Source organism: Siniperca chuatsi, linkage group LG7, assembly GCF_020085105.1.
Source record: "Siniperca chuatsi isolate FFG_IHB_CAS linkage group LG7, ASM2008510v1, whole genome shotgun sequence".
NCBI classification, from domain to species: Eukaryota; Metazoa; Chordata; class Actinopteri; order Centrarchiformes; family Sinipercidae; genus Siniperca; species Siniperca chuatsi.
Genome location: NC_058048.1, coordinates 19,073,205 through 19,097,003, shown reverse-complemented (window position 1 = coordinate 19,097,003; position 23,799 = coordinate 19,073,205). Strand labels below are relative to the sequence as shown.

At 41.0% G+C, this 23,799-nt stretch overlaps 2 protein-coding genes across 9 annotated transcripts; both read left to right on the top strand.

The window, feature by feature from the left end:
- Nucleotides 1-3,489: 3,489 nt before the first annotated feature.
- fosb (FBJ murine osteosarcoma viral oncogene homolog B) lies at nucleotides 3,490-12,936 on the top strand. Of its 6 annotated transcripts, none has more exons than XM_044204067.1 (6): nucleotides 3,490-3,782; nucleotides 4,241-4,428; nucleotides 6,314-6,697; nucleotides 7,180-7,287; nucleotides 7,740-8,084; nucleotides 9,185-12,936. In XM_044204067.1, the coding sequence occupies exons 1-6, from the start codon at nucleotides 3,719-3,721 to the stop codon at nucleotides 9,236-9,238; spliced, it is 1,143 nt and encodes a 380-aa protein (XP_044060002.1). In that variant the 5' UTR covers nucleotides 3,490-3,718; the 3' UTR covers nucleotides 9,239-12,936. The 6 variants fall into 6 exon arrangements, with proteins under 6 accessions (XP_044060002.1, XP_044060000.1, XP_044059998.1 ...); XM_044204065.1 differs by having other exon boundaries at nucleotides 8,245-12,936; XM_044204063.1 differs by having other exon boundaries at nucleotides 4,271-4,428; nucleotides 7,740-12,936.
- A 1,093-nt stretch (nucleotides 12,937-14,029) lies between these two features.
- On the top strand, nucleotides 14,030-21,403 carry lg7h19orf47 (linkage group 7 C19orf47 homolog). Of its 3 annotated transcripts, none has more exons than XM_044204058.1 (8): nucleotides 14,030-14,168; nucleotides 15,320-15,407; nucleotides 16,343-16,457; nucleotides 16,677-16,758; nucleotides 17,473-17,598; nucleotides 17,726-17,800; nucleotides 19,253-19,326; nucleotides 19,431-21,403. In XM_044204058.1, the coding sequence occupies exons 1-8, from the start codon at nucleotides 14,150-14,152 to the stop codon at nucleotides 20,007-20,009; spliced, it is 1,158 nt and encodes a 385-aa protein (XP_044059993.1). In that variant the 5' UTR covers nucleotides 14,030-14,149; the 3' UTR covers nucleotides 20,010-21,403. The 3 variants fall into 3 exon arrangements, with proteins under 3 accessions (XP_044059993.1, XP_044059992.1, XP_044059994.1); XM_044204057.1 differs by having other exon boundaries at nucleotides 17,726-17,875; XM_044204059.1 differs by lacking the exon at nucleotides 14,030-14,168 and adding an exon at nucleotides 14,179-14,228 and having other exon boundaries at nucleotides 17,726-17,875.
- Nucleotides 21,404-23,799: the final 2,396 nt, after the last annotated feature.

Genomic DNA, 23,799 nt, shown 5'->3' with positions numbered 1-23,799 from the left:
TCCACTTCTTTAATTTCAACTCATGTATTTCAGTTAATTCACTATACACAGGCCATGTTGACATAGGCGTGCAGGAAGGCCTTCGACTTTGCCAAGAAAGAATTACTGGATTTAGACAAGAATAGATGTGTTATTAAACGGTTACAGGGGCAGACCTGAACCCCCACCTGACAGATCATGTAACAATAAGCTTCAGGGATTTTTAGCCAAAGCCTGAGCTGAAAGTCAACTCAAGCATAGCTTTTTCATAAACAGTCTTAGCCTCAGTTTCCTCAGTTTCAGTTTTGTTGCTCTGAATGGCTAGGTGAGTAAGAACAGCTCTGAGCGATTACAGCAGACAAAAACCGAAGGAAATTGTTGAGTGGCTGAGGGAAAAGCTATGGTATGAGGCTATGAGACATTTTGGTTGGCTGGAGAGAAAAGACCGATCATATTTCTCTCAGTAAGGAGAATAGCCTGTGAGAGTTATGTAATGTTGTTGGGATATGGAGCCAGAAGGGGTGTAAACAACACCACTCCGAAGTGGGACAGGCCAAACCGTTGCCTGGTAACAAATATTTTGGGCAGGAAGACCAGGCAAACACGGCCCGCCTTCCAAAAGGAAATAGGGGCTGGCCTCATGAGCACAGCACAAGTTAGTGGCTTCCCGAAAATACGCTAAGAGACAGGGGCAAGCAAAACAAAGCACATCAGGGGCATTAGACAACGATGCATCTATTTTTTACCTGGCTCGACTGGAGTCTAGACCACCACAAGTTGTAAACAAACACACTGTCAAGGAACAAAATAGTTTAGAGGATTGCAGTCTCAGTTAAACTACATAATGTACTCCACACTCTTTTGTGGCCATGACTATTACAGTGATTAAGTTCACTGTTAACTGTATGATGAAGATGTTGCAATACCCACAACTTAAACTTTACAAGCTTTCAAATATAAACTGAAACCTGGACACAAGTGCACTTCAAGGACAAAGTGTTACTACTCTTTGATACTGTTAAGTGTCTTATTGTTTGTTTTAATTAGCTTTTATGTACTGATGATTCCGTGAAAGCAGTATTGATACTGAGTAGATTATCCTTGTGAAATAAAGTCAGTTTAATTGCATTGGATTCAATGCAACAGAAGGTGGCTGAGAAAAAACTGCAGAATTAATTAAATAAGAAGGTAATTACTACCCACGTTTTCCACAAAATATCTGCTGCTGTAGGCCTAGCCACTTGTCCACAGGGCTCATTTACTCGCGTTGTCTGACGCTGAATCTGTTTATTAAGGCTACATTAAATGTCTGAAAACATAGCAGTCAGTTTGTCTTGGGGTCCGCTTGTTACCTACACATTCACAAAACAATGATTAACAACAAGATGCAGACATTTGTGTACTTGCGTTGCTAAGCGTGTGCATATTCGCATTTTACAGGCTACGACTAGAACACGGGACAAACAGTTTAGTAAACGATAACAACGTAAACCTTCCCTGTAACTGACGTGACGTTACAAAGAGGGAAACAACAGCCGCTGACGGTTAAAACTGTGCTAAAACAATAACAACAACGCTCGTTGTAGTATACTCAGATTTGCTGCTGTTCCCTGCACAGAAAGAATCCGGAAGCCATATTGTGTGCTGCTGCTGTCTGTCACTCACAGCCGGTTACCACGGAAACCGGTTGCTAGGCGGCATAACAAAAAAGACCAAATTTATACGTCCTTGCGTCAGAGGCAACGGCGTATCCATGGCGACAGAACGCTACACACATGCAGCAGACCCGTGGATAACACATGGTCCCGGCCACTTGTTTTAACCTAAATATCTCCCTTTTACGTGGTTATACACATTGTTTGTGACATATTGAACAGTATTAAGAGGGGAAACATATCTTATGTTGTCACAGTGAAGTCTGTTTGTATATTTATCAGCACACATAGCTAAAACAGCGGCAGCCTATAGGCCTAGTCAGTAGTCATATCCGTGATTTCTTGCCCTCAACCCGTCAAGCCCTGCTATTATCGTTTATTTCCCCGTGATGTGGGCTGTTCGCCTGCGTTATCAGCCATTCACCACAACAATTCCCCATCATGAACAACTTACATCGACCGAGTTAGTCATCCCGGTTCAGCAGCACAGCACCCACCGGTAACGGCAGCCCGGCTGGGACATAACGTCCTCCGTGGGTCCTCGTCTCTGACGCTGTTATAGCGCTGACTAATAACTTGTTATCCCCAACTCTTCCCTTTTTGCTCACGCCTTTTCACACTTCGGTCCTTACACAGCAGCATGCTCGCCCCGTGACATTGTTTGACATCACAACCAAAAAGCGTAAGCCTTGTATTTTAGATTATCATTCATGATTTGCCTCCCGGTCCTCCCGCATTTAGCCCGTGGAGCAACCCCCCCAACAAAAGCCAACCTCCTACCTGCCACATTCCCACTGGTGTCCTCATGTAGGCTATAATAATGAATCACTTTCTGCTCGGCCGGGTGTTTGTAATGACAGGCGCCGATTTCCGTCATTGTTGCCCACTGTCCATGACAAAATTACACTGCTGTTTACCGATTTGTTTTTTAGTTTAGTTTAGTTTTATTCGGTTGAATGGGGCTGCTGTTCCTGCTCTGTGTGCTGTGACACAGAGTCTTGCCTACACTAAAATCCATAAATATGTTAATCTAACCGAAAGTATGGGTGCATACAGTTTGAGGGTATTTTTCAACCTGCAGTAAATCCACGCTTGGCACCGTGCCTGGCTTCAGGTTTAGGGAGTGCTCAGACACAGATGAAACGGAGTCGTTCCTCCCATTAAGCTCCCAAGCACAGAGGACTCCCGAGGGCGTGTCCTGAGAAACTTTACAGCAGGATTTCCCTTGCATTCCTGACAGGATTCAGTCCCGGAGTGACATAGACCTCTGGGTGTTGCTTAAATAGACTAATCCATTGTATAGCCTATCTTCTGATGTTTTCTCAAGCCCTACATATTCATGTACATTCATGCATAGACTAACTAGAGTGGCTGGAATATCTTATGTTCATCTAGCCTATAGCCTAATAACTAAAAAACATGTTGTCTAAGTCCATATACGTGCCGATGATTTCAAATACATGAACTTAACAACACTCCCCAAATGCTTACAGACACCGTGGACATCATAGTAATATTATAATGTCTCCTCTTGACGTCGCCGTGACCCAAACAATGTTCCAATCTAGACAGACGCATAGATAGTCCTAAATAGATACTTTCCATATTTATCACTCTTAAAATTTCCTCTCAGAAATTGTCAGACGGTGAGAAATATCTCGTGCCTGTGATAGTATTAAAAAAAATCTATTATTATCCGTCGGCGAGGTTAGCTTCTGGTCCATTTCAGTGGGCGAGGGATTCCCTCAACGTCACCAAGGATACCAAACACAACACCAAAGCACAAATATGGGCATGTACGTCAGCGGAACTCCGAGGCGGGACTTAGAAGCTAGAAATGCCTTGGTTGTACTCGAGGAGGATGGATTCATTCATAAGACAAGATCTGCTACTGTGCACGGTAATACATTAAGCTAACGTCCTCCGGCGTACCGCGAGCGGACTTTATGGATCTATAATCGCATATTTGACGAGCGGATAAAGGAGAGCGCTCCGAGGATTTAAAGCTAAACGAGAGGACTTCTTAACCGATTGAATTGGGACGCTTTCCCCCCTAAACGCGGGGAACTGGATTAAGCTTCTTCATGCAACTTTTTTGGAAAGAAACGAAGAGCATCTCACCGGGGAATAACAAAAAGATCAGCAGCGGTAAGTCAGTACTGACTTTACGTGGACGATATACGCTACAGAATTAAGTGTTGGTAATAAATGTTTGCTTTAAAAAAAAAATCAGCGTTTTGGAGTTTAGGTCAGAAACATCTGTCCATCGCTGCACGCCAGTCTGCTTGAGCTGCTTACAGACATCTTTCCCTGTTGATATCGCTTTCACACAATAACTCAGCATGACGTTACGTATAAAACACTCTGCTTGTCTTGCTATTGTAGGAGTTTTCTTCAATAATCAATGAATGTATGCAGCCAAAAGTCATTAGCCAAGCTCGTGGTGGGATTATCCAACTTTTATCAGCGAATACTCCCTTAAAGCCATTGTCAAAGTAATCAGCTGGCTTTGGTTAACTGCACTGCCTATAACATCAGTCATTCTCTCCTTACAGTACCCCTTCTTTAGTAATCCTCTAGTGTGTGCCGCTGCCCTGTCGCTGCAGGTGACATCGCGCTCTCTCCGGTAACTGCAGGTGTCGCGTTCTCTCTCGGTCCCTCCGGGGAGATGTACCAAGGGTTCCCCGGCGACCCAGACAGCGGATCCCGTGGAAGCTCGTCTCCATCCATAGAGTCCCAGTACCTTTCATCCGTGGACTCCTTCGGGAGCCCGCCGACCACCAGTGCTCCGCAGGTAAGTTATAGACTATTAAGGCAAAATAATGCACGTAGCCTAGAATCACGCTCAGCCTAAGAAAATGTTACAGCTGTTTTTTTTTTTTGTTTGTTTTGTTTAGCCTATTCATAAATGCAACAGGTCTGGCTTATGGTCCTACCTGGACAGATGGACCTGTGCTTACTTTAGCCTACTGTATATGGGTCTATAGGCTAAATAGGGCGTGTGCTTTTGCTAACTCGTTTCCAGATAAATAAACTCTGCATGTTGTCAACTTTACAGTGTAGACCTATAGGCTATACTTTGTAGATGGTAACATAGAAATGTTGGGCTTTTTTAATATTAGGCAGCATTTCATAGGCTACATATATACGGCTTATTCTAACACTATATGTTTTTTTATGTGGTAGTTTAGCACCCCATATGTGTTTTGTATATGACATGTAGGCTATGTCATAACCAATTGGCAAAACAACATAACCTATTAGGATATACCGAATGTGTGGGCATCTATAGCATAATCCTATGAGATCTGCATGAAAGTATCTATAATCTATAGAAGAAAATAGCAGACATAGCCTATACAAAAAACTGGAGTCAGCAGTCTATACAATTTACAATAGGCCTATAGCCTATATGAGTCAGACTCATAGACTTTCAATGGCACTTCTTTTTTTATTGGAGGCTGGTGATGTTCCTAATGTAGCCGCGCGTGTAGGAAAAACAATAAGTTTGTAGGCTACTACTGCGTTCCTGCAGTCAGATATAAAAGGTAAATGGCATATCACCGATTCTACATCTATAAATTTACCTCCCTCTGTTGCTTGTAGTAGCCTTGGTAGCGGCCCTCGTGCTCGGTTTACAGCACGCCGCAGAACTGATGACAGTCCTGGAACTCTCCGACGTCAGCGCCGGAGCTCCGCCTCTCCCCACTTCTCTCCTTCCACGCGCTCCGCTCTCCTCTCACAGGCCTCGCCGTGACGTAAATGCTTGTTCTATTTTGGAGCGCTACGTCGCGTTGCCAAGGGGAACACCGGGGGTGTGACGGGGGAGGAGGAAGAAAGAGGGGGGAGACGCTGTTCGAGAAAAACGATTGGTCGAGGCGGCCGCTTTCAGAGCCGCCTGTCCCAATGTCTTAACACGCTTTTATATGAATATTAATGAAAGTTGCTACTGTCCTCCTCGGGTCTAAAATAAAACAAAAAAGACAAGCGACAGATTTGAGCTTTCTACGTGTATTTTTAGACCTATAAACTGATACATAGAAAAAGTTGTGGCACAGCAACAAACAGATTAAAAACCAATGAATTCAAGATTTACACTTAATTTATAGCCTATTGCCATTTTTGCTCTTACACCTCCAATTGTAATTTTCCCAGTATATTCCTCTTGTTAGATGGTTCGATAACCCCCCCCCCCCCTTTTTGAAATCTACTGTATCTTGTATCTACTTGTTCCAGCACTTTACTTAAGCTATGTCCCACTTATATTAAGTTAAAATGCCATTTTTATATACGAACCATTATGTACATTACATTAAAAATGAAGGGTATTGGGAGCAATGGTACTGTACATAATTTTTAAAAACAAATTTACGTATTTGTTATGTTATGCCATGTATCTTTACTAGAATTTGTATGTATTTGAAGTAGGATCTTGATAAAAATGTATTAGAATTTCAATACAGTGCATTTGTAATCATGGATCATTGATGGCAACACTTGGTTGCAGAAGTAAAGTTCAGCCTACTGAGGTTGGCATGGTGGCTACAATATGTTTCATTAATATGACAAACACTTGATCCAAGCTGTTTCCTGCCTGCATGTCTCCCTCTATTTGTTCACTGACCTACAGTGGCTTTACATGGTGTGTAAAACTTCACTTGTTCATGTCTTCTTCTCAGGAGTGTGTGTCAGCGGGAGCTGGCTTGAGCATTGTGGGTAGTGGGCCAGGGCCCAGTGTCGGAGGGGAGATGCCTGGTTCATTCGTGCCCACTGTCACTGCCATCACCACCAGTCAGGACCTGCAGTGGATGGTACAGCCGACCCTTGTCTCCTCCCAGGCCTCTGGACAGAGTGGGTCCACTGGCACCACAACCATGACCCAGCCAGTGTCACTGGTTGATCCATATGATATGCCAGGCCCCAGTTATTCTTCAGGGTCTGGATTCACCCCTTCAAGTTCAGACACTCCAGGCCCAGCACCGGGTCCCATCCGCCAGTCCAGAACCCGCAGCCGCCGTACACGAGACGAGTCTGTGAGTGACGATGGAGATGTTGGTGTGTTAGTAAGTGTGTGTGCTTGAACTGTTTGTTGACCCATTTTTGGGGGGTTTTTTTGTTTGTTGATATCATTTACATGGGCGATCCAACTGCTGTGTACTGTGCTGTTAAGCAGTGGTGTGCACAAACACTTTCAAGGGCATGGGTAATAAACTAAAATAAGGGCCCCTCCCTGTCTACTGTAGGACCTTCTCATAGACACAAACCTACTAAACAGGGAAATGGGGGCAGAAAAGGCCAGGTCTATGTAGAGGGCTGTGTGGAAGGAGGGCACAAGCCAGATAAAAGATACCGCCACAGTGTGAGGAAAAGTTTTACATTTTTCTTTAGAAAAGGGCAAATTTGCTCTTAAGACAACCATAGCTGTTGTGGTCACCCTGACTGCCCATCCACTGTGCCCACCACTGCTGCTTGGACAAAATACATTTTCAAGAACAACGACAAAACTTTTATCCTAATCCGTTTCATTGTTTTCTCTTCATCCTAGCTGACACCTGAGGAGGAGGAGAAGAGGCGTGTTCGGCGAGAGAGAAACAAGCTGGCTGCCGCCAAATGCAGAAACCGCCGACGAGAACTCACAGACAGACTACAGTCGGTGAGCTTGGCCCTGTTTTAGTTGCCAGAATGAGTAATGATCATAATTACATTCTTTACGTTACCTCCCATTGCATTGCGGAGTGTGTTAATAAATGTGTGCATGTGTGTATGAGAGAGAGGATTATGGTAATGGGGTGTTAGCTGTGGTGAAGACAATTATAGTCCTCAAGGCAAACTATTGTACCCCCAGTTATTTATTGCCTAATTAAAGGGCTCTTATATAAGCTACCTTACATATCCAACTGCAGGTGAGGAAGGTATTTCTGTATTTCTGGGATGGATACATCCACCTCCACAAACATGAAAGTAGAGGTTTGGTGTAGCTAACACTCCTGTCTTCTCTCTTTCTGCTGCACATCTTCTTCCCTCCACTACCCATTTCACCCACCTTTGTCTTGTTCGCATGTCCCCCCTGTCCCTGTTTCTTTCATTCTCTGTACCTGCCCACAGGAGACGGACATTCTGGAGGAGGAGAAGGCAGAGCTGGAAGCTGAGATCTCTGAGCTGCAGAAGGAGAAGGAGCGCCTGGAGTTTGTCCTGGTGGCCCACCAGCCGAACTGTAAGATCCCATACCAGGACCAACCCCAGCAGAGCTCAGCGCAGCTCCCTCCAATCCAGCCCCAGCTCCCTCCCCAGACCTTACAAGCTCCTGTCTCCATTGTGGGTTTGGCTGTGAAGGAGGACTCTTTCTATCTGCCTCCTGCCTACACAGCCCATCCGGCCTCCTCACAGTCCCAGCCTCCGGTTCAGCAGCAGCAAGTCCAGCAGCAGCCCCAGCCAGGGATAATGCAGGAGGTAGAGTTTTCAAGTTCTTTCTATGGCTCATGTGAGCCGGCACCAGGCGGGCCGTGTCTTATGGCCAGCAACAGTGGTGGTGGTGGTGGTAACCATGACGATGCGGCCATTGGCAGCTACAACACCTCATACACATCTTCATTTGTGTTCACCTACCCAGAGGGAGCCTGCGGGGTCAGTGCCAACCAGCGGAACAGCAGTAGCGAGCAGTCATCTGATTCCCTGAACTCGCCTTCCCTGCTGGCACTCTGACTGACCGACAGACACACGCGCACACATATCAACACACACATACATAATGCTCGCTGGAATTAGAGGCTGAGGCAAGTACATGCACAGTACCTACAGTATCAGTCTCACAGATTGAAAAAAAAACAAACAACCAATCATTTGTTCCTGATTGGGTTAAAGTTTACACATTCTGAAATGCATTCCAATTAAGAGCCATACAAATAGTTGCACATGAATTACATTAGATCGAACCTTTAACATTAAGCTTAAACAATAAATTATTTTCTTGTTTTGTATTATCGGAATACCTGCAACTGGACAAGTGAATAAAAACTGAGTCACAAAATCGAGTCCAGGTTGCCAATCTTAAGTGCTCTGAATTAACAGATTAATTCACAATGAGTTTTTTCAATCTTCAACATGTACAGTACATTGAGTGAGATACCACAAGCTCACTTTACACTCCAACGAGCACCAGTTCCCCCACCTTGTTCCCTCTGTCGGTTGCCCCTTTTTCCAGTGCTCTTGCTCTCATCCTTTTCCATCATCTTCTCCCTTCTTCCTCTTGCTGAATGTATTTGTGCAAATCTGACGAAGGACACTTTGTTCAGGGTCTTTTCTTGTGGGAGACAGACAGCTGATTTCTCGCTCACCTCTAACCCTTCATCTGCTCGACTTCCCTCTGCTTCTTCATTTGCTGCTTGGACTTGGAAAGTTGGGGATCTGAGTATCACAGCCTCCACTAAATCTTGTTCTTTCTTCTCTCGTTTTTAAAAATTCTTCTGCCGTCTGCCTACCTGCCATGCGACCCATCTCTGCCCATCTCTGTTTCTCCTCTTCTGTCTCTGTGTTTCTCCCTCTCTCTGAAGTCTTCGACCCCCGAGAGCCCGAAGACCCCCTCCAGCCCTTGGGACCTTGAGTGAATGACGGCCCAACTAACGCCCTTTTGCACCCTCTCATACAAGGAAATGGATGCAACCCCCTACCCCCCATACAGAAGAACCTTTTCTTGGAGCGCATTGCTCAAAGCAGATCCTTGCAGTGAACAGCAGCTAAATACTTTGACACACGCACATAGACGCATAATTGATGAACGCAAAATGCAAGACGGATGCCACTGTCTTCTGCTGAGCCATTTTTCAGTGTTCACACAGTGATAAGACACATCTTATGGTGTGAGGTTAAAAGTGAGGATGGAGAGAGGTTTAGCAGGAAGGGTGGAAGGAAGTGCAAACAAGTTGGACAGACTCAAATGGAGAGGTGATGGATGGAGAGGATGACTCCCATCCAAACCATCGATTTTTGGAACCAAATGTTGAAAACAAAGAAAGAGCCAAATATTAAAAACAAAGCAAAAAAAGAAAGAAAAAAATCCTGCTCTTGCCAACTGTGTGGAAGGGTGACCTCAGTACAAACACCTCCATACCACAGAGCCTCATCACCCTCGGCCTACATGCGCATATTCACACCATCGCTTTGAAGTCTCTGAACTGAAGATACAGACGTTTTGTTGCAGCGCACCAGCTCTGTGTTTTGCTCGGAATCAATCAGATGTGAACCGATGCCTTTATTTAGAGGAGAGATGTTTTTTTGTAGTGATTCAGACAACCTCTAAACATTGGGCTCAGTGGTCTCTGTACCTCCCCTGTTCTCTCAGCTGAGACGTGGCGGGGTGCGTTTTATTGTGAGTGCGTCCACTCTGAGACACCTGGCCCGTTTATTTCTTTCTTTATTGAGGTTGATGTGGCGAGTGAGCACAAAGCAAGACCTGGAAACAAAAGGGGAGAACATGTGGGCTGATGTTGTGGAGTGAGCGTCCTTTCTTTGCCTGTGAATTTGTACAATTTGTTTTTCCTGTATGTTTGAGTGAGAATTGTTATATATTTTAATGTCTATGTTTGTTTGTGTGTTTGACTGTTTTGCATTGACCTCTGCTTTCATTTGTACTGTTGCCGTTTCTTGTCTCTGTTCTGTTTTTTGTTTTTGTTTTTAAATCGGGAGATTTCCTTATAACTGTTACTATTATTATTGCATTGTAACTATTGTTTCATTATTTTATTGTATTTTCATTTGGCAACTTTGGAGGCATGTTGTGCACTACAAAAAAAATCTAATTATAAGTCTATATGCATATACATATATACAGGTAACATGTATATATAAGTGTATGTACCATGATTGTAAAGTATGAATGTCTGCAGATCTAAATGGGATATTTTTGTCAATGAAGAACAAGATAAAATGTTACTGAGGTTTAGTTTTAAAATGAATATTTTTCTAAAGGAACAAAAAACTATAATAAATTTAAAGTACTGCCCTGTCCCTCAACATGAAGCACGATGTCACTGCCTCTATCAATGTGTATTTATGTTTTAAAAACAATATAAAGCACTATCCAAGTTACATTAAATGTATGTTTATGATTAGGATGTTACAAGGTTGTGGTAACGCCTTTGTTTTGTTTGTTTGTTTTTTCTCTGTGAGGTCTGTCCAAATGCTACTGACACCTTAATGCCACTTGATCCTTAGCAGATGCAAAATGAGGAAAAAAAATAGTGTGATTTAATGTCAATACACATATTAAAAGTGTTCAGACTAAAACACAATGACTAAACTGTTTCATTTAAGGACAAAGTATTTCATACTCAGTATGCATTTCTGTCCAATATAAACATATCACTCAATAACATTGTTATTTCCTAACTGAAATGTGTGTTTGAAGGATAACCGCAGTTTTAGCCTTGATATGAACATTGTCATGTTCACGTTTATCCATTCTTGTACTCAAGCAAATATGTTGTCTAATTGAGATTTTAAAAAAAATTCTTGTGATTGTATTTGCTGGATAAGAAGCTTTATTTTCAATAAATAAACATGTTTATTCAAAACAATGGCTAGATTAATTATGTAAATCTTTGTTCAAATGTGGCTCTTGGTGGTCAGAAAATGGGCAGACCTCATTTTTTTAAATGTTGAATAAGGACTGTGTTTGTACAGGTGTTGGAGATGCCTTTTTATTTCTCTCCAAATGCAAATGTGATGAGAATATGTTCTGGTGTGAGAATAAGCATAAAACGTATTCAATAGTTCTCATGTATATAGGTTTTTGTGGTGCTACTTACAGTATACTACAATGACGAGGCAGTTTCACATTGTATGCTGGAAGGTTACACATTGCTGTTGCTGAGGCTCCAGACAAATGAGCACACTGCTTGTCTTATCGAGATGTTTTATTCAGAATGGAGGCCAATAACGCAGTGAATTCCCAGCAGCTGAAGCTGTGAGAGCCCAGTAATCACTCTATGATCCCATCATAGTTTAATATCAATTGCCAGCTACATCTTTAAGCGTGATAAACAGATCTCAGAGGGCCCTTGTACTGTACCTGCACTCCACTCTTAAGCCCCTGATCACCACACAACATATGAGACTCATTCTTTCGTCTAATTTTATTTTTTTTTGCCTTGGGTTCAATTGAAGTTGTCTGAATTTTATTTTAAATTATTTTTTTCTGTTACAATCACAAATGGGTTGCTAATGAATTGGAAAAAGGTGACACAGAAGGAAAAGGAGAAATATTTAGCTACCAGTTATAAGAAACTCTGCACCTACCTGTACTGTACAATGGCTATGCTAGTGTTAATTGAACAATAGCTTTCTTATTTTTCTATGATGAGGTGAATGTTGCTATGTATTTCTATTTTTCCACAAGTCCCATATACGCTCTGATTTCATATTTTCCCTGGTATGAAACGCAATACTTATTATCCTCTTGGATACACATAATGTAGCAAATCACACAGTGCTCAAACTGACTGCTACTATATGTCAAGTGTGATGATGTATTGCTTTATCAATTTTTGTTACAATATTAAAAGTTATCCTTAATACTTATCGTAACATTTAGTTTTGAGACAATCTTCATGAAGAAATTGTGTTACAAAAAATATCTTTATTTCCCATTTATTCATGATGTGTAGTCAAGACACTAGCAAGGTTCCTCCACTTCAAAGAGCCAATGCTTCTTTTATAGTCCATTCCTGTTATCAATGTTTCATCCATTTTTGTTACACTTTACTCTGTATTTCTTTCTGGGAGCAAAGGTTGCAATTCTGTCACATTTGGAAACAGAGGATATATGGTTTGATACATTTTGAAGTTAGAGCAGTTAAAGACTCAAAGAAACTATGTGACATTGTCAAAGGGGGGCATGGATAATTACATAACTAGCTCATGAAGGTGCTCTCATATCAAACTGTCTATTTTTTCATTGCATATGTTTTTAACATAACTTACTAGTTTTCTGCACATCACTATAAAGTACTGTTTACTTATTTTTATAACTTAATTTCCATTTGTTTTTACTCTTGAAGAGGACCAAAGTGTATGACTAATGTGCCATGTTGCTTTTGCAGTCCATGCTCTCTGATCTTCTGTGTCCATAGTTCAGCTTCTTGCCCTTTTTGCTGTCCTATAAAAGTTTACATGATAAAAGGTTTTTTTCTCGGTTTCCAGGCTGCAAAAGCTGGGTGAGCTGTCTCCTTTAATGGTGGTTTAACCAAATGCCATTCATTTCCAATTTGTGAAGAAATTACTTAAATAAACAACATATTATAAGGTACATGTCTCTCGCTTTTAAATAGTTGACCTTCATCATGCTTTTTGACCTATGCATGATTTTTTGCAAGTGTACTAAAGAAAAAAAAAGTCAGTTACCATCTTTGTTATTTGAGTTGAGACTGCAGGAGGTGACATGGACTTGAAAAGTGATCATGTTTATTGCAACTATTTTCAGTATCTTTAATCTAATTATTATTTTATTTATTTATCAGTAAGTCCATAAAATGCCTATCACAATCCCCCAGAATGTTAGACAAATGTTATATTCAGTATTAAAAGTCCTGCACACCAAAAGTGGGCAAAGCCTATTTTTATGCAAATTTCAAATTGAAAATATCCCCAAGCTAACTATATACTCAGACAGACAAAAACAGAGGCAAAAAGGTTAATTGGCAATATAAAAAAACATGTATAGGCTATGTATAAAATGTATAATAAAATAAATTAATCATAAAAAGGAGCACACTTACAAAACACTTAATTTATATATTTAAAGTGGCTTTAATCAGTATTTTCTATTTTAACAATGGATCCTATGACTGATTGCATGTGAAGAGGGTCATTCATTGTGATGAACGTGAAGAGATTTATAGCTCCCCTCTGCTCTACAGAACTTTATAGTCTTTTAACTCATTGTTTTGGTTTTACGACAGCACTTTACTGTTTTGATTCACTCAAAATTGCTCCCATAGTGTCGTTTTCGGCCGTAGCAGTTAGGTGTTTGCAGCTAACTGTAAGCTACCTGCCAAAAACAAATGGCAGACAAAGTTAGAAACTAGCTGACCTAGTGGAGCATTTAGCAGCAAACCAACCAGACATCTCCCTCAGGACTTGGTGGAGAAAAAACAGAGCTAAAAGGAGAGTGAATATTGGATTTACAATCGTCAGGTGGCCAGAAACACAGACTCCAAATTAATGCAAATGTTTCTCTGTAATCTGCAGGATGTATAGGCAATTGTTTGCTAACGAGTAAATTGCAGGTTTAAATGGTGTAGTCAAAGAGCGGATACTTTCAAACACGCAGGTACTGGAACAAGTCATCATAAAAGTGATCTTCAGTGTCTGCTATGGGTGTTTTGTGTGAGTTTGCAGTCTGTGTTGCTCTCTAGCGTCCAGAAGTAAAAAGACGTTTTGTGCTTCTGGGGGAAGTTGCGTCACGGGAGCAGCGCGAGCAGTCCGGATGTTGCTGACGTCACCACACGTTTGTTGTAAACATGGCGTCCGTGACAACAGGTGAGAGCAGAAAGGCCCGGCTAGCCAACGTTAACACTTAGTAACAGTTAAAATATTTAGGTATTTCACGCTATTAGACATGGCCACTGAATTAATTCGGAATACTGTCTAGAGTTTTTACAACCGATTTTGTTTACAGTGGATGTCGCAAATGGCCGATACCGCCTTTTACTTAATGGCTGTAGCTAACGTTGCCGCTAAGACAATGCTAATGCCCAATGCTAACACAAACGGTTCTGTTAGCGGACTTGCGTTGCTCCCTTCAATGTGTGATTTCACTTTCATTGATTAAACGTCAAGGGAGAACTGTGCACTGAATTGTTGATTAACGCTAGTTTAAACTTTGAGTGGATTAAGGCTGGCTAGGTCATCGTCTTATGCTAACATGAGCTAACCAGCACTGAATCTATATTAGAGTTGGAATTCAGTTTCACACCCGATTGACATATTCCCTCAATCTAGCTTTACAATGTTACAATACCTTTTTAATAGAACATGCTTGACCATCATTTGTGGTCCATGCGCTTAAGTGCCTAATTAGATTTTAGCCACCGTGTGAGTGCCGGTCTCAGTGTAGCTATGAGTTCAGTCAGAGCATGTTGGACAGAGCTAACGTTATTGTTCTGGCAGCTGTTGTGCACCCTTCACCCTGTGTCTGTTATTCCAGCCAAAAGACGTTTCATAATTGGTGTTAAAAATAACCTCCAGCTGGCCGTGGCCAGCATGTGTTTGACCTCAGCATACTGCTGTCTCCTCAGGTTTTCGTCTCCCACTGGCGTTATGTGCCAGGCCCCTCTCCTACTGTAGTCTACAGTATTACTTTATTTTGTTTACTTTGAAGAGGCCAATTTACTGTTCACAATTATGGTCACAACTAGTGCTGAAGCCATTAATTGAAAAAACAAAATTAATCTGCAAAATATTAGATTAATCAACAAATAAGAGTTTTTATATTTAATGAAATCAATTGTAAATCAGAATCAGAAATACTTTATTGATCCCCAAAGGGAAACTCTTTGTTACAGCAGCTCGCCTTTACGTCAGTGCACACAGGAGAAAGTACTAGCAAAAAATATAATACAATACAGTGTATGATGAATCCTTCCTGTTGTACGGTTGCTAACGGTCTGGTTTTGGTTTTTTTTCTTAAGCCACCTCAGAGTGGATTCAGTTTTTCAAGGACGCTGGGATCCCAGCCGGCCTCGCAGTCAATTATGCAGTCTCCTTCGTGGACAACAGGTAACCTAATGCCCCTTTTTCATAGGCTTTGTATAGCACACTTTAGCCACACTGTGTTGTGCTGTGATCCTGTGAATTTCCTTCCCTCACATCAGACCGTAACTGAGCTGAAATGCCATTAATTGTCCTGCTTAGGAGCAGAGCCGTGACAGTCTCTTTCATCAACTGAGCTGTGTCAGCACAATAAACTGATTGGTTTCAGTCTTAAGAAGTTACTCATAAAGACAACATATATGATGATCAACAACGTAGTCATGATCTACATGTGAAAGTGAAAACCTGACACCAGAAACATGGGGGATGAGTTGAGTTTGGATTGTGGTCATCTGTCATCCTTCCTCTCTGGTGATAAGATGCAGAAACCAAGTCCAGTAGGTGGCATAGCGTTGTCTAAGAAGCCACGAACCAAAGTACATTCATCCGTAACGTCCAAAAAAAGGGATTAATGGTGTAAGGAAAATAACAAATTGTGATTTTTCAGACTATTATTAAAGCTGCTATTTAAATAGTAGTTATTTTCCATAAATGTAGCTGTGTTTCCTTATATTTTGGTTTCTTAAGCTGAGAATAATATCACATAATCTTATGGTTGGCCCACTTTATGGTGGCTGGTGGGAAACTCCTGCATGGACCAAACAACCACAGTCTGCTTCCAAGTAAGCTCTGGTGAGGTTAATTTGTGTTGAGAATACAAAGCGTTACAACCACAGCATTTTGTGATGAACTAAATCAGTTTGTTTGATTCATCTGGTAATTATAGCATAGAATTGAAACTGTCCAGTGAATTATGTGGCTGTATGTCTGTGTGACTTAATGTTTACAACTCTGGGTTTGTTCGTAATAGGTCACTGTGAAATGCGCAACAATGCACATTGTTTTTCTTTGAGGGAACAGAAGTACATACAGTATTTTCAGTTTTTTTCATGTCACTGCAGAATTCACAAGAACATGCTGATGGACCTCAGTAAAGACATCATGATGGACCTCGGCGTTACAGTTATTGGCGACATCATTGCCATTCTTAAACATGCCAAGCAGGTCTACAGGCAGGTGAGAGCAGACTTAACAGTTTCATGTTCTGAAGTAATGAAATGTTGAAAATGGACAGTGCATTGTCATGGGTACAGGCATGTACAAACAAAATACCACTGGAATATCTCCACTATTATTGTGAATGCAGTCACGGAGAATGGAAGTCGCTGCTGTCTGGTCAGTGACTCACATTAGACTGAGTTTACATAACCTCTGTAATGTGTATTCCCTCTTCAGGACATGTGCAAAATGGCCACAGAAGCCATCTCCTCAGGACAGACCAGTGTTAAAGCTGAGCTCAGAAGAACTGCCAATACTCGTAAGTATCTACATTTTACTTTTCTACATCGACCATCATTAAAACAGATGTTCATTCTCATACTTTATAGGGATTTATTTTCAAATTGAAGTTTAGGGTCACAACAGAATGATCAGTGGTGAATGATGCATTTTCTTTAATTTTTTCTTTAAACACACGGCCCGATTATGTATGACTTACTGCTCAATAACGTAAAACCTAAGGAGGCTTTAGGCTGTCATTTTAACACTTGGTATTTATTAGAAGAAGTCATCACTTCTATTGAAAGCATACAGGATCTATCAGCCAACTGACTGGGCTGAGTAAGAGAGAGATTTTTTCCTGTTTATATTTTGAGGGATATCCTAAAAGAGGCTAAAGCTGTACAAAACCATTTTTACTAGCTGTATTTTTCATTGTTATGTCATGTAATAGGGCATATTAAAGGGTAATTGTTTCCATTAGGAGATAAAATAAATCAGTCTATTCTAATGTTACCAGAACAAATTGCATCCCTTAGTTCGTTGGCCCCAGTGCCAAGTTGTACAAGGCCTCCTTTCACAACATGTTATTTTATGCACGCTTTTCATTTTGGCATGTCTAAAAAGGCTTCAGGCAGTTCAGAAGACAACTGTGAAGCCCAGCTGTCCTCTGATCTCTTCTTAGGGATAGAACATGAAGAGCTCCTATAGGAAACAAGCTAAATCACAACTACATTTCTCTCATTTTTCTCAGCTGCCACTCGTATGATTGCCAATGCTTTGAGCCATGATTCACCGCCAGCCACTCCAGCCCGTCGACCTGACAACCGCCTGTCCGTCACAGTGTCCAACATGCAAGCAAACAAAAGTAGCAAAGCAGGTAGATATCATGAAAAGTTCCTTTTACCCCATCAATCCCTTATTTCCTGTCCTTCTGGAGCCATGAGTCCTGTCTTTTTTTTTTAACCTCTGTTTAATCCTCATGTACCCACCACTTTGTTTGTCAGTTGTAAGTCAGCCAGCTGATGAGGGAAACGGTTTGCCAGGAGTGAAGCGCCGACGTGTGACTGCTGAGATGGAAGGCAAGTACATCATCAACATGCCCAAAGGCACCACTCCTCGTACACGCCGCATCCTGGCCCAGCAGGCCAAGAAAGGTAGGCCTTATCCAGTGGCCTCGTCGACAACACGCTCAAATAATGCTGTTGCTCACCACCGCTAATCATTACTAAAATTTTTCATGGAGTTCAATTCAATACTGAATCAGGTGACTCAGGGCTGATAAACAGAGCCTGTCGTAATGTAACCCCTTGTCTTTAATATTTCCCACTGCACCAACAATTAATCCCTCTGTCAAACTGTTCTTGTTTCTTCCTTTGTCTCACATCACTTAGATTTGACCCGACCGTAAAATCTTTGACTATGGTCTTTTTTTCCCCCCATGGCATTAATTCTCCAGTGGGCTTTGTCTCTGAAAAGAGTCGCAACACTTTAAACTGCTCATATTTATTTCATGAATGAAAACCATTTTGAGCCCATTTGAGCCCTAACCTGTTAGGTTAGCTTCTGTCAGTTAGAGTTTTAAATGCATTTTCCTTTATTGGAAACCTCGAGGTAACTCTCTAAACAGAAGCTCAAAATCGCATGGAAAAGTGTGAAAATCATTTGTATTTCTGACTTGTGTCACAGGACAGCCAGAGTTAAAACTAGGACCTCTGATTAGAAGTTTCAAAATAAAAGCCAGTTTTTTCAACATAGTGCATGCATGGACATAATACAATGTCAAATGTTAGGAATAAATGGAATATTTACAATAATAAAATACAGATGTCTGATATGTTCTACAATGAATCACAAAGTTAATTTTATTCCATGGGTATTACATAATCATAAACTGTAAAACTAAAGCTTTGGTACCATAAATTATACATCTTATCATTTTCTGATTTTACCCTTTTTTCTGATCAGATTTTGGCAACTTGCTCAATTGAAGCTGCTACTTTAGCTCATGGAAATAAATCAGTTTTTTGACTAGTACAGCACTAGAGCTGGTAACTGTTGCATTTGATACATTTGGAGACCATTTTAATAAAACTTTAAACATCTTAAATGTTAGGAAGGATTTGTAGGATTAAGTAGGATTTGTCAGTTTCTGTTTGTAAACACACTTTTCAAAGTTGGCCCCTCCTCCCGGCTGAGAGAGTGAGAGAGCTAGAGAGGGAATGAAGAGAGGGAGTGGCGTCAGCGATAACAAAGCAGCGAATCAAAGAAATAAAACGTTATTTTCTGAATGTTTCACCGCATTTTCTGTTCTAGAGCACAAATAAAATCAACACAGAGCAGAGGAGAGAGACGGAGACAACGATGTAACCTGCTCGCTACTTTATATATATATATATTAATAACATTTTCTTCCGTTTCTATCTTCTGGTATGATCGCTCAAGAGTTATGAAAACATGTACCAATCCTATAACAATCACAATAATTTCTGTGTAAAGCTTTCTAATTGCCTATTGGTCTACTCCTTGAAAAGGTTTGAAACGCACCTCTGTGTTTGCAAGACTTGGGGCTGAATCAAAGGCAGACACAACAACAAGCAATAACAAGGTGAGACCTGTCAGTATATCGTGATAGCTCACTTTCACTGTTATTGTATTGGATGAAGGCATAAAGATACGTTCTGTGCTCCTCATAATGCTCATGTTTGGCAGCCCACCGGTGTGTTCAGTCGTCTGGACAGAGGGGCGGAAGAGGAACACATGCCGAGACCAGGCAAAATGGCTGGAAACATGGATGTAGATGACGAGGACGACAGTGACGGAGAAGGCTCCGTCCTCCAGTATGCTGGCGTCCTCAAGAAACCCCTTCCCTTCCAGAAGAAAGAGCCATCCACAAAACCAACCCCGACCACCCTGCGGCGCCTGGGAGGCAAATTCAAACTACCTCCCTCTGACACTCCCACCTCCTCCTCCACTTCCTCTTTTTCCCTTAATGGCCTCCCCCCTGCCAAGATTAGTGTGCTTCAGAGACTGGGCAAGCTCCCTGCCACACACCCGAGCACTGCTGTGCCGCCCACACCTGCGGACACACAGGACAACAGGGTGACCAGCACCAGGCCCAAAGCCCTGGAGAGACTAACCATAGCAAGCCCCAAGGTCAGTAGCAGCACTGGGGCCTTAGCTGGAGGAGCAGCAGCAGGAGCCGCAGCAGGAGGAGGAGAGTCTCTGGGTGCCCAGATGGATATTAGGGCTATCAGTGTTTTTAAGAGACTGGGCAGCAAGAGAACCTAACATATAAATCCCTAAAAATGATTCGGACTCTTTCTGTATGTCCTTTATAGAATTTGTATCACCACCTTTTTGCATTTTTCCTGACAACATGCAGGGCTGCAGATTAGAGTGTTGTTGTTTTTTGTTCACCCTGAGTTTATGGACAGTTTAATGCTGCATTGTGGCTTTAGGGTTACTCTTAGATAAAAATAGATGTTTGGGGTTTTTTTTACACTTAAGTCATGCTGCCATTGTAAAATCACCTTTGTTTCGTGTCCACGCTTTTAACTTGAGGACTCACAGTTCTGTGTATTTTGTTACTCAACCAGGAAGCTATTTATCATGTCTCAGTAATATATTTAACTATATTTGTGAGCTTAAGGCATGAGCATGACGTCAACCAGGCTGCCATAATGGTGGTTTTAATTTTACCTTGTAACTCCACATATAAGGATGCTGCTGCCTAAACTTCCCCTTGTTTGAGAGTCCTCCTGAATGAATACAGTTGAGTAGGTTAAAATGTTCCTCCAAAATGAATGATATGGTCATTTTGTTAATAGTTGCTTGAAAGTGGATTATTTCTTTTAAAAAAGATCTGATGTGAAAGGTACAGATAGATTTTTTTTTTCCACACCTCAGAATATTCTTCAAGTTAAAAACACAGGAGAGCAGTCGGACGTAAGACTGAGGTGAGCGTTAAACCTTTATATTTCTTGCTACTTTCACCACCTCAAAATGACCTCCTCTGTCATGGTTTGAAAGTAGAAAGTGCGTAGAAGTGTTTTAAATTTCAGTGAGTGAAAAACTAAAATCAAATGGCTACACAGAAAGACCTCTGAACACTTGAATCAAGGAAAAGCACCGCACCTCCTCTTCTTCTTCTGCGCTTTGTGGGGTAGAAGTTCACACCTCTGAACTAAAGACGCCCATGTCAACTTTTCTACCGTAGTACTGAACACTTTCTGAAACCACCGACTTGAAGGCCGGATCAGTAGAATATTGTTTATTTTGAAATGCAATGTATAGATTTGTTAGACTTAATTTCAAACAGCACAGAATCTGTTCTGCTGAATATTTTTCTAAGTGGACAGTCTTGTATCATGTATCCATGTAAAGAAACTCAGAGACGCCATCGGGCCTGGTGTCAGTAGGTAGTTCACCTTTACCCAGTATCGGTCATTAACACCTGTGTACAATTTTGGTCTTTCAGACTTCACACCAGAACTTTGTTACATTGTAAATATCTGAAATGTTTGAAATCACGTTAAGGAATTTTTATTGTTTTAAAGAACAAAGTAGAGCAAAACACACCATGAACTGTCGGGTTTTTTAAAAAAGATATTGAGGCGGAAAAGTTATGAATTTGGAGAAAGTATGCTTGGAAAATAATTAAAAGAGAAAAAGGGTCCAAAGGCCTTTGCTGCTGCTCTTTTTTTTTCTCTCTGTGAAGGAGACATTTACAATGCATGTCATTGGCACAAACTGTACTTTGCAACTCTTAGGTATCGACCTGACAGCGAAGTCAATATTTATATTCCCCTAGGATCATGTAGCTAATCATTTATCAATAAACCCGTTAAACTCCCACTCCTCTCACAATGAGTGAGCTGCTGCATAATGTTGGCTGAACTGTCAAATTTTATGTTAATGATGTTTCATCAGAGAGCGTCTCTTTACTCTGTACAGCTGCAGCAACACACGTTTGGCATCCAGATCTTAACTATATGTTTATCACTGTTAAGACATTTATATCTGTAGACCTCCTCAGTACAAATACATGGGTATGTAAATATGGAACACATCACCCCTTCCTGTGCAGAAATGCTATAATTACAGGCAGCTGAAGGCTACATCAGGTTTCCTTTAAATGGAAAGGAACTTTTTTTTTGAGCTATATTTTGGGATGTGATGATCTCACAGTACTATTGGTGTAATTTTTACACCTTGTCTTTTACAGGTTTATCTGTCGGGAGCTACTGTAAGTATAAAACAACTGGGGTGACCCCCAAATATATTTGTGCACTGGTGTGATACCTGATTTTAAAGATATAAAAAGACACAAGACATGGAGTTGAACCCGAGAACAGTAAGTGAACATGAGCTAGTTACAGTATCATCCATGGACAATCCATCACTCAAGTGACTTTCTATATATCTATAAATACCTCAGTTGGAAAACTCATGTTGGATACCTTTAAATACCTGCGCTTAGGGTTTTTGATGTTAAGCAGAAATTTATGCTAGTTTTTTTTTATCATGCAGTGCTTTAAAGTATAATAAGATACAGCATAATAGCTATGGTAATCAATTAGGGTAACACTTTACTGTAAGTCCCCCTATCTAGCATTTATGAGCACTATATAATCACTTAATAAATTGTTTATAAAGCACTAATTAGTTTTAAGTGTTTATTAATGTACTTGTCAACAACTACAACTCCTCCTGTGGGCACCTATAAGTGGATGCTGGTGTATAAACAGATAATGAATGACAATATAGTAAAACACAGTTGATATAAAACATGACTTCACAGGGGAAGTCATAATTGTTGACAAATACTGTTCTTTAATAAACAATTAAAATGTCCTTGTACAACTACATTGCAGTGTATTACAATTTATTATATGTTTATATAGTGAAGTGTTACCTCTGTCAGTGTAACAAACACCTTAAATTGCTCATTTGGTGCACTCTGTGTTTAAAATTATAGTAATTCAATATTATTTACTTCTCCAGGCAATAGTGAACCAGGGCAAGAAAAAATACAGTCAGACCCAACTCGTGTCGTTGATGCTGAATTCCAGTTTTGATCCTCTGGTACGATAAGATTTAGGGTTACCCAGTGTAAGCTAAACCACCATAAACATTTCATTTATTCCTATGAGAGTCAAACTACTTAACAATAAAAGATAACTTCTTGTTGGCTGCAGGGTTGTACAATATGTCTTCAATACTACCTGAGAATGTACTTGTGTTTGGGATGAGATTATTTAGTGTGCTGTACGGTAGTGCGTGTGTCTTGTGTAGGCTTATTTACTGTTTATGTAATTTGTTTGTACTGAATATTCATTTACATGGCTTTTTTTAGAATTATGGCTGATCTACAGTGTGATTAAGTCCACGAGAAGTTTCCCCACAGGGACAATTAAGCATTTCACAATCAGAACGTGTTTAAAGCAAGAAAACTAAGAAAACCTCCTGCTTTATGACACTTGGCACTTTAAAACTCAGCACAGTTAGTCACTGCTGTGATTGGTGCTACTTTAAAGTCACATGCACACTGAAGAGCTGTGTTGTGACCCTGGATATGGACACAGCTCTCATCAGTAGTCATGGCAGCATTGAGAGAATTGCGGTAGTGCTTTTGTCAGTGTTTAGTTGTACTCTAACACCTGCATGTAGCTTAAGTTTTGCTGTAGGCTAATGAATTATTCATAAATATTTATCTGTAAGCTGGTTGAAGTCGAAATGACAGTTCACCCAGGAGGAGCTGATAGTAGGTCCCAGGGAGCAAATATGGGTGTGAAACTGCAGATGTTTATAGGATAACCTTAACCTTGTGTGAGGCTTTCCTCTGCGCGTGCTGCTGCAGGTGAATCCCACCTCAGAGATGCAAGGTTGCTTATAAATCTAGAGGAAATAAGGTAACAACTTTTCAAAGATCATACAATTTAGCAGATAAGTATGTACCATCTGTGAAGAGATAATACGATTTGGCATGTGGGCTCCAGGTTAACCACACGTCACATTAAAAAATAGTGTAATTGACACCGAGTCCCCTTGAGGTCGCTCTCCTCTTCCTCCTCCTCCT

Excerpts from the sequence above, each read along its gene's own strand:
- fosb (XM_044204061.1), top strand. The coding sequence starts at position 3,719 with ATGCAACTTTTTTGGAAAGAAACGAAGAGCATCTCACCGGGGAATAAC. Across the intron at positions 4,429-6,313 it reads CGACCACCAGTGCTCCGCAG|GAGTGTGTGTCAGCGGGAGC; the intron begins GTAAGTTATAGA and ends TCTTCTTCTCAG. Across the intron at positions 7,288-7,739 it reads TCACAGACAGACTACAGTCG|GAGACGGACATTCTGGAGGA; the intron begins GTGAGCTTGGCC and ends ACCTGCCCACAG.
- lg7h19orf47 (XM_044204057.1), top strand. Across the intron at positions 16,759-17,472 it reads CAGAAGAACTGCCAATACTC|CTGCCACTCGTATGATTGCC; the intron begins GTAAGTATCTAC and ends CATTTTTCTCAG. Across the intron at positions 17,599-17,725 it reads AAACAAAAGTAGCAAAGCAG|TTGTAAGTCAGCCAGCTGAT; the intron begins GTAGATATCATG and ends TTTGTTTGTCAG.